Raw genomic sequence first — 10,269 nt, 5'->3', positions numbered from 1 at the left:
GGTTTCTCTGTGTAGCCCTGGCTATCCTGGAACTCACTCTGTAGACCAGGCTGGCCTTGAACTCAGAAATCCGCCTGCCTCTGCCTCCCAAGTGCTGGGATTGAGAGGCCATTTCTAACCTCTCCAGACACTGCAGTACTCCCTGGAGGATACTGCCTACTTCCTCTGGCCAGGAGCCCTTGGTCTGAAAGCAGTCTAGTGGGGGGCTTCCTGAAAGAAATCGGGTGTCTATCTGAAGTAGGGTCTCAGCCTAGGGAAAGCATCTCACTGCGGTGGTCCAGTCTTTACAGCAGTCTGCCTGGACAAGCTGTGCACTGCAGAGTCCCACACAGCTCTGCTGTAGCCCGAGTGGCGAGAGGGAAGGTGAGTTTATTGCCATCATTTCCCACAGATGGACAGAAGGGGAGAACTCCCTCCTGGACGCTGTGCTCTGTATGGAATCTAGTCTCGTCATAAGATACAGCTCCTGTTCTCAGAGCATTTACACCACAGGAGGGACTGTGAGCCCTCTAGAGTCGGTCCTCAGGAAGAGGTGGGTTCTGTGAAGACACTATGGCAGCTTCTGTATGAGGTCCTGAGAGGGAGACTTAAGAGTCTGCCCCTGCAGGACAGCTGTGCAGTGAACTCTGATATTAAAAACACCTTTAGCTCAGGACTTCGAGGCCACAGGGTGGCTACAAGAACCTCTCAGAAAGGCTTGTTGGCTGACATGGAGGACGGCACCTCGACATGAAATGGCCCTGCTGAGGAAGGCGGGAGCAGCAACCCAGGACCAAGAGGCTCAGCCCCTCCCTGCCCCTACCGTGCTTATTCAGGTCCCAGATTCGAAGAGTCTTATCCCGGGATGCAGAGACCAAAATCAAACTGCCACTGGGCGTGAAGCTCAGATCTCTCACGACGTCTTGGTGTCCAGAAAGATTCAGAAGCAGGAGCCCTGGAGAGAGCAGGTGAGGGCAAGGTGGAGGTCAGGGTCAGGTGGGGGCAGCTCGCTGGCTGGCGCCCACTCCGCAGCCAACTGGCAGGGGTGGGGCCTGACCACAAGTCCCGCGCACACCGCCCTGCACCCAGCACTAGCCAGCAAGACTTACCTGTCTGTACCTCCCAAATCTTGATCTGTCCATCGTTAAGACCTGTGGCCAGGATCAGGCAAGAGACATCAGGTGCCTGGGGGTGGTGACGTGCCCAGAGTTTCCTGCTGGGTGGAGAGGGCCACGGGCTGAAGGCCAGCCCCCACACAATCTGGCCACAGTCCAGCGTCTTCTCCTTCAGACTGCCCCGTCCTTTTGGATCATTCTTGCTGCTTCGGCTCTTGGCTTCGAATCCTTTAGGGATGCTGGGCAAAGCAGACACTTCAGAGTGAATCTACAGCTCTAACTAATATGTCAACCACCTTGCCAGCCAGACTCTCGATTCCTAGAAGTTACTTCTGGCACCCTGGGAACTCTGGAATGGCTTCAATTCCTTTTGGAATTTATGGGGCATGGGCTTTACTTCTTTGGCTCGTCCAACTTGCAACAGCCCTGAAATAGGGTGACCTGCCTTGTGGGAAAAGTAGATCAGAGGCTCCAGGGAGCCACGTGCTTGCTCAGAAGTTCTCTTGGGTTTTGGTCCTAGAGAGAAGCAAGCATGTTTCCCCATGGGAACGTGTGCCACGCACAGTGTACGTCTGCAAGTAGGACAGACAGAATAGAACCCGAGTCCCTCTGCTGTTCCCCTGCCCATCCGGCTTTCCTACAGCTCAGACGCTCCAAAGGAGACTGCAGTGAGCCCTCTCTCTCACCACGACAGCCCATGAAGGCTGCCCTCATGTACTAACTAACGTCCAGGCCGTGCTGAGGCTCTGTCACCCACCTCCTTGACAGGACATCTAGCTCGGGACCCATCCACAGATCAGCCAACCACAGCGCAGCTCACAGGGTACTCTCACCTCAGCCCTGACCTTTCCCACACAAGGAGACCTTATCTCAGAAAGGAAAAGGAACAGACCATGGAGGGATGAAACAGCTCAGAACCTCGAGCTTATTTAACACTAGAGCTCTTGCTTCTGTATCTAATGAAGGGCGCGCCTCACCACTTCACTCACAGGGATGAGGAGCACGCACAGGTTGTTTCATTTAATGTTGATCAGGTCTTTCCAGAAGGGGAAAGTCACCCATGGCTAACAAAGGGCTACCTATGTTCTTGAGAACTCGGCAGGTTGTCCTTGGGGATCCTAAAGCGGCCTACGTAAACTACGACAGCCAGCGCCTCACAAGCAGCACAGCCTCACTGTCACACTGACTGAAGCACGGCTGAGTGTCACCGGCCTGCACTGAAACCACTGCTTTAGCGCAATTGACTCTGCTGGGTCACGAGGTCAGAGGAGTTCTTGGCAGGCGCATCCTAGCCCAGCATGCAGGAAATGCTCTGGGGGGCTGAGTGTGCTACTGAGGGAGTGCCAGGAGAGCCAGACACACGGGAGGGAGGGCAGGTGGACACTTAGGAGAGGGTGCTAAGGGAACAGGAGGCTCTAGCAGTGGTTTTCAACCTGTCCCTCGAATCCCCTTGGGAGTCCAACAACCCTTTCACAGGGGTGGCCCAAGACCACTAGAAAACACAAGATATTTTTTATATTACGACTCATAACAGTAGCAAAATTACAGTTATGATGTAGCAGTGAAAATAATTTTTGTTTGTTTGGTTTTTTTGTTTTTCGAGACAGGGTTTCTCGGTATAGCTCTGGCTGTCCTGGAACTCACTTTGTAGACCAGGCTGGCCTCGAACTCAGAAATCCGCCTGCCTCTGCCTCCCAAGTGCTGGGATTAAAGGTGTGTGCCACCATGCCCGGCCCAAATGAAAATAATTTTATGGTTGGGGGGTGTGTCACCACAACATGAGGAATTGTGTTACAGGGTAGCAGCGTTAGGAGGGTTGAGAACCACTGCTCTAGCAGAAACTGACTTCACTTGAGTTCAAGTTTCTTGGGGGAGGGGGGGTGGGGGTGGGGTGGTGCAGATGCAATAGCTCAGCAGCTCAGGAGCTTGCTGTCATGGTGACAGACCAAGCTTGATTGATGCCTGAGACGAAGAAGGTGGGAAGAGAGGACACACCTGCAGTTGTCCTGTGCTTTCCATGCTTGCTCAGGCGCATGCACGCACACATAATTGTTGTTGTTGTTGTTATTCAAATCTTTATTCTTGAAAGTAGTGTGCATGACCGTTGGTAGATGGCAGGTATCGCACACTAACAGAGACATTTGCTAATGGAATGGGGCAGGAGCAGGACCCTCTGTTGTGTAACTCTAGCTATCATGGAACCTGCTATGTAGCCCACCACTGCACTATTGAGTGCTCCCACTAAAGGTGTGTGTGCTTCACCACGTCAGCCTAATAGGATTAAAATGCTGGGTGTGAGCTGGGCGTGGTGGGGCACGCCTTTAATCCCAGCACCCAGGAGGCCGAGGCCAGCCTGGTCTATAAAGTGAGTTCCAGGACAGCCAGGGCTACACAGAGAAACCCTGTCTCAGGAAACCAAACTTGTAACTGTTCTGGGCTGGGGCGTAGCTCAGTTACAGAGTACCTTTCTCACACAGGCAAGGTCCAAGGTTGGGTCACCTGTCGAATCAATACAAGAATGAACAAGCAGACAAGGTCAGATACCCCTAGCAAGAACATAATGGTGCCAGTACCAATAACTTACGAAATGCAAGACACAACAGAAGATCCAGAAATAAACACACCTAACTTTAAATAAATATGGAACTTTAAATACACCTGAAAATTATGCAGCCTGGGGCCATAGCTGTGTGACAGCACTTACACGGAGGCCTGGTCCAAGGTCCAGCACAGGACAGAGAACCTCACTGTCTAACCAGACTTTAACCACAGTAAACAAGTTACTAGGAACAGCTGTGTACTCGCTTCTGAGACAGTCCCATGGGTCATGTCACACATACTGTTCAGCTCTACACGCTTATCTCACGTAATACCGTGACTGTCCATGGCAGCCGTGACTGCACCCGTGGTGGTGCGGCTTCTTTGGCTGTTTGTACTGTTTTCAACAGGGATGCAGCCCAGAGCCTCCCGTGCTCAGGGAGGAGGCTCTCATGCGGAGCCAAGCTGTACCCCATCCCAGTGCCTTGCTCAGTGGCTCGGGCTACTCCCTGCCTCAGCCTCACCAGCAGTTGTAGTGACAGGGACACTGCCATGCCTGGATGCTTTGAAAACAAGTCCTCTGCTTGCACTGCACCGAATTATCATTCTTCAATACCCGTGCTCTCTCTCCAGACCAGGGATTTCCTATTTAACATACGGTGAATACATTTCTTGTTTTGGTAAATGACACAGGAAAAAAAAAAACCTAGCATTCAAACAGCCCTGCTCAGTTTTACTGGTTATCAAAAGAAGGCTGCATTTGCCTGCAATGATGTAAGCAATTGTAAGAGCACTCCAGAGGAAAACAACAACAGCAACAACAACAAGGCTTTTCAGACAATAAGCCAAACCTGGACTCAAACCCAGACACAAAGAACCTCTAGCCCTGGTTACAAGGTGTACCACACTCACAGTGAGTGACCCTGCCCTCCCCTTCCTGTTACAGAAGAACCCCACCCAACTCACTCAGGGTGAAGCTACTCAGGAGGCAGTCCACCACCAGTCACCTCAGAGCCCCCCACCCCACCCCACTTTGGACAGTCCAAGGATTGGTGGGAGTTAGGTTCCAGGAAGTGGGGACTGTGTAACTCACACCTTCCTCCCCAGCGGTGTGGGGCTGTCCTAGGACAACCGGGACTCTTGGTGGCATTACCAATATCAAGGCAACAGTTTCCCACGAACGGTACCTAAGCGTCCCTGATGAGAGATGCCAGGAGACTCCAGAACAAGCCTTCTGGATTCTCCACCTCCGTTCAGTGCCAAATGAAGATGATGGACAATGACGACATGCATACAGGTTGAAGAAATCCATCAATCCAGACTCAACTGAATAAATAAATACCTCAGATCAGAAGGGAGACATACCAAGCATGAGAAACGGGGGCACCGCAAACTACAAACTAGGTTAGAAAATCAAGGGAAAAATAACTAACAGAAAGGAAACAAAGACCCAGTTAGAAAATGGCCAGAGATCTGAGGAGGAGGAATTCCCTGAAGGAAGAACTCAGATCCATTAGCACAGGAATAGGGTCCACAAATAGCAGGAAGGAAATACAAATCAGACTCCACCAGGAGAGCCAGACAGGAACAAAGTGATCACCAGTGTCAAACGTCTCAAGGAAGCCTCCAATGTCAAATCTGAAGACCCTACTGGGTCACAGAGAACTGTGCCACCACCGTGACAAACAGCTCCACTCCCTCAGTCCAACACTGGACGCACACGCCTCCGCAGATGTGTCCAAAAACAAAGTAAAAACACCTGTCAATTGAGTCGGGCATCTCACACCAGTACAATGTCAGTGCGCAGGAAACAGAAGTGAATGGTGGTGTGCGCGGGTACACGTGTACACACACACACACACACACACACACACACACATACACACGCACTCGAGAACTGCCAGGCGCTATTTGGAGCTGTGTGAAGAAAGTCCCATGCAGAGACATCCTGGTAAAAAGCTCTGGACAGGTGAGCCCACAGTGGGGCACAAGACACAGTAGTTGCCAGGTCAAAGCCATGGAGGACAATGGAGACAGGTGTCTCTCTGAGGAAGTGACAGTGCTCGAGAACGGATTCTGGTAGCAGGTGCACAGCTCTGTACACTCTGTAGATTTTCTCTGAGGCGGAGTCACACCTAGTGCACGCTATCCTTTCCCTGGAGGTCTCTTGCCTCCAGCTCCCGAGTACTGATTACTGCTATGTATTTCACATGGAACAAACTGTATGGGGTACCACTTCAAGCTCAATAACGCTGTTCAGAGATCCAGGCCAACACTCTCTCTACAGACCCGGTTCCCTGTGTCCAGAATGTGGGGCGCTGGGTCCTCACGATCAAGCTCTCCACTGTTCGGCCCTGCTTTGCCCACCTCATCTTGGAAAAGACTCCCAAAGACTAGGGAGCAGCCTGGGAAAGTGCCCAGCTCCCTGCCACGGGCCTCCTTCCTTCCCCATGGTAGAAAAACGACTTACAACTGTTCCTCTAAGGGCCAGGGGACCAGCTTCACCACGCAGTGTCCTTGAGACCAGGCAAACCAGGAACCGTCTGGCGAGAAGGCCACGCTCCAGGTCTCGCAGCTTGACTTCCAGTCGAACTGGTGGGGGCGCCCAGGCTTGAGTTCAGCCAGCAGCAGTGGCTCCTCTGGGGAAGGAGAGAGCATACTTCAGAACACACTCGCCCAGCCTGACCGCCAGACTGGGGAAGCTGCTGTCTGCCCAAGGCTGAGGGAGAAGAGGAGGGCCGCAGCAGTAGCCACAAGCTACATTCCACAGTGGTTACTCAGTGGCAACCCTCCCATTGTGTGACTCAGAGCTACCTTGCTGAGGGTGAGGACCTGGTGAATGAAGTCTCCCATTTCCTGTGAACTCCGAAGCAGGAAGAAAGTGAGAGGCAACTGTGTCCCCCAATGAATGTGGTTCCTTCTCACAGCCAGATCCCTCATCAGTTCTTTCTAGAACAGACTTACTGGCTCCACCTCCTTCGACACACAGTCCCCTTAGGCCCGGTCTAACCTGATCTTAGTGACTACTAAGTCATTCTTGTATCCCCAGGGACCCTGCCAAAGTTGAAAACACAGCCAATATATCCCAAGGCTCCCAGCTGCCTGAGCCCAGGTCTGCAGCCACAGCCCAGCACTTCCTAGGTCATTGCCCTGCAGAGCCCAAGCCCCTTTCTCAATCACGTCCCTGTCGTATTTCTAAGAATTGCACTCATGTCTACTGACAGGCAGCACGCCAACTTCCTACTATCAAAAGGGAAGAAGCCCAAACCTCTTGTAGTCTGACACTTCAGCATTTTCCGCACCACCAAGATGGCTGCACCACCCTCTCTGAGAGCTCCTTCTATCTCCTAGGAGTGGGCAGTATTTGTTGATCCCAACCACAGGTCCTCTAAACGCCACGGCTGACTTCTAAGTCAGAGCCTGAAGAATGAGGGATCTTAACCTTTTGTGCACATCCCACTCCAGTAGTTCTGGGATTTAACACTCTCTGCGAAAATAAGGTGGTTTATAAAAGTTATGTTACGTGTATGAGGGTTTGCCAGCACGTACATTGGTACCATATGCATACAGTGTCCATAAAGTCAAGAAAAGGGAGTTAGATACTCTGGAACTTAAGCCACCATACGGGTGCTGGGAATTGAACCCAGGCCCTCTAAGAAAGCAGCCAATGCTCAACTGAGTTGCCTCTCCAAGACCCCCCAGAAAGTAATTTAAACAAGCTACATTTCATATATTTCAAAGCCGGCTTTTATGTATGTTCTTACATTTGGGCCTCAAAGAAATCAGCGTACACCTTACGAGGAGAAACTTTCCCTCGATAGAGGAACAGCATCTTTTCTAGGTGCACAAAACGTGTGGTTTCCCACCCCCAGGACAAGGCACTGAGATGCATGTCTTATGTACCAAAGCAGACCTGGCCTCCAGGTTGTCCCAAGATCCCTCAGCCCCTACCTGGCATCCCTTGCCCCCAACCTTGAACTTGATAGCCCAGGAGCCTGACTGCCCTTCCCCTAGGTAATAACTGCTCTTCCCTATATAATCTGGACATTTTGGAGTGTCTCGCTGTCTCTCTCTCTCTCTCCTCCCTCACTCTCAATCCTTGGGGCCAGTGAACTCACCCACTGGAGGGCAGCTTCCCAATAAACCTGCCTTTAATACAATCTAATCTGGCTCGAACTGGCTCATTTCACTGGCCAGGAATTAACCTGTGACATAATGCATGCAGTCCAAGGTTAGCATGATCCCGGTGAAACAGACAGGAATGACTCACACATGAAGCGCACGTTTTCTACTATGTATATAATAGGAAAGCGCATGTGTCTCTTTAAGGATTTACAGGACTGTCAACGGGTGGCATGAGCAAACGCCACAGGGCACGTGTAGGAAGAGGACTGAGGACAATTGTCAGGGGCCAGCTCTCTCCCCCTACCACGAGCCCGAAGGACTAAGCTGATTTTTGTGGCACTGGCTTTGAAAACCCACTGAACCAACAGATACACCTTATTCCATAAGACACGCTGCTAGAAATTAAGATGTCAAATAGTATCTTAGTGCATCACATCTTGGCTTTATAAAGAAAAACGGAGTTATAGGTTTTAATACATTAAGCCTAAACTGCTGTATGTAAATGTGTGTGTGTGTGTGTGTGTGTGTGTGTGTATGTGTGTATTTATAGACTCAAATGGCTCCTACCAGAGATGTGCAAACACATGTCTGCTTGAGCATTGCTTTGTGGGTATGAACATGTTCTGGCCTCGTGTCAACAGGATAAAAGGCTGGGAAAACCGCGTCCCTCCCGGTACACTTCCACCTGACTCCCCCCCCCCCCATCACCCTCTCCTCTGATACGATGGCATGGCGATGGCATGGCGCGGATGACACTCTACACAAGATAAAAGGCTCAGCCCTTGCTTCTTTCACTGCCCAGACTAAATCCACCGTCAAGTCCCATCCGGTCCGTCTCCGAAAGCCTCCGCCAACCTTCCTTTCCAGCCCCATGGTTACTACTTGAATCTCTCCAGCAGCACCTGTTGCCTGGCCTACCAGGCAATCTTCGCACTGCCCTCTGGGGTCTGCTCTGGCTCCTCCTCATCCGTTCTTACCTCTTAGCTTGCAGTCTCTCTTACCCTGACCCTGCCCTCAGCTCCTGCATGATCAGGCCCCTTTGACTAAGCTCATTTAGTTCCAACCTCAGGACTTTGCTCCAGCTCTCCAAGGCTGCACACCTTATCTTCATTGTGTCTGCCTCAAAGGACTACTCCCTCCGGGCTGTAATCCAGGGCCTTCACAACTCCTCATTAACTCCTTTCTAGAACTCCTGACAACTGAGGTCACTACCACTCCCCACCCCCGGCCCCGCCCCAGGCACTGGGCGGTCTGCTCACAGCAGCAAATCTTGTCTGTTTGTTCCCAATGCAAGCAGTCAGGCTACCAGGAGATAGATACTCGTGACAGACATGCAATACCTCTTAAAATACACAGGAAGTGGAGCCCACTGGACTACCAAGATGCATGTGCCGTCCACTGTTCATGAGGAATTCTCAAACCCTAGCCCTGCCCAGAATTCACACTCTATTTCTGGGGTTTGGGGGTTTCATCTTTTGCTATTTCAGGTCAGGAATCTAGAATTCTAAAAGAAGACGCCAGACCCGTCTCCTGGAGTCTGGGCCCAAACTAAACTTGGCTACTGGAAAACAAAACCATAATTAATACAGCACTTCCAAACAAACCAAGCAGAACTGGGAGGAACCAGCTTCATCGGGGACGGTACCTGCATGACCCGCTGTGGCTGGGACAAAGCTTTGTTAAATTAATACACACCGCATACCTTCTGGACACCACGTGACATAGGGATGCGTGGGAAAGCCTACTTGCAGGGAGAGGGCTCAGTTAAGCTAATGAGTGTACGCACCCCTTCACATTCTCCGAATTTTTCTCTGCAAGGACTCTTAAAAACCTGTCAGCAGTTTCCAAGTACATAACCGTTATTAACTGTAGTCACTGTCCTAGCTAAATGGGGTTCCGTAACCTTTGACCAACATTTCCCTAACCCTTCCAGGTTTCCCAAGTAAACAAGGGATATGTACAATAGGCAGAACGGGAGGAGAATTATCAAAACCTCTTTGCACAAGGAGGTAGCAGAGGTAGAGGCAGGAACAGGGCTGGCAGCAAGCTTGGTAATCCTTCCTCCTGCCAGGGGATCTTTGCATTGCTAGGCTGGACCGTCAGCTTGGAGAGGTTTGGTTGGATGGTTGGTTTTGGTGGCTGGAGAACCAAACTCTTATATTTTTGGCTGAGAGCCCAGCCTTTAACAGCTGAGCCAGCTCTCCAGTCCAGCTTGCAGAGTTTTGACTGGCTGCTCCATCATAATAATCAGGGCTCTAGGTCCATGTCACCTTCTTGGTGACATTCCTAACTCAGCAGGGTGACTTAAGTCACTGTCCTTTAGCTTTCTTTACCCTAGGAGATTCTGTTTGTGGTTAGCATGCATCTGGGGTCTATTTCCTCCTCAAACCACCTTGCCTGTCTGTCACTAGTCACCAGCCACAAGCAGTTACTGAGCCCCTGAACTGTGGCAAGTTCTATTAAGAATATAATATGAAGCCAGGCGTGGTGGCGCACGCTTTTAATCCCAGCA

At 51.1% G+C, this 10,269-nt stretch overlaps 1 protein-coding gene across 2 annotated transcripts in view; it reads right to left on the bottom strand.

The window, feature by feature from the left end:
* Wsb2 (WD repeat and SOCS box containing 2) overlaps positions 1 to 10,269 on the bottom strand; it is a 20,573-nt gene that overhangs the window by 7,919 nt on the left and 2,385 nt on the right. The window contains exons 2-4 of one of the 2 annotated variants that reach the window (XM_021186678.2): positions 6,103 to 6,271; positions 1,089 to 1,333; positions 803 to 934 (exon numbers count right to left, since the gene is read on the bottom strand). In XM_021186678.2, the coding sequence (XP_021042337.1) occupies positions 803 to 934; positions 1,089 to 1,333; positions 6,103 to 6,271 (546 nt within the window). Of the gene's footprint in view, positions 1 to 802; positions 935 to 1,088; positions 1,334 to 6,102; positions 6,291 to 10,269 lie in introns of those variants that run through there. The other variant, XM_021186677.2, reaches the window with a different exon arrangement.

The sequence above is a fragment of the Mus pahari genome, chromosome 23 (genome assembly GCF_900095145.1).
Source record: "Mus pahari chromosome 23, PAHARI_EIJ_v1.1, whole genome shotgun sequence".
In the NCBI taxonomy this organism is placed as follows: Eukaryota; Metazoa; Chordata; class Mammalia; order Rodentia; family Muridae; genus Mus; species Mus pahari.
This window is presented reverse-complemented; position numbering and strand designations above follow the sequence as displayed.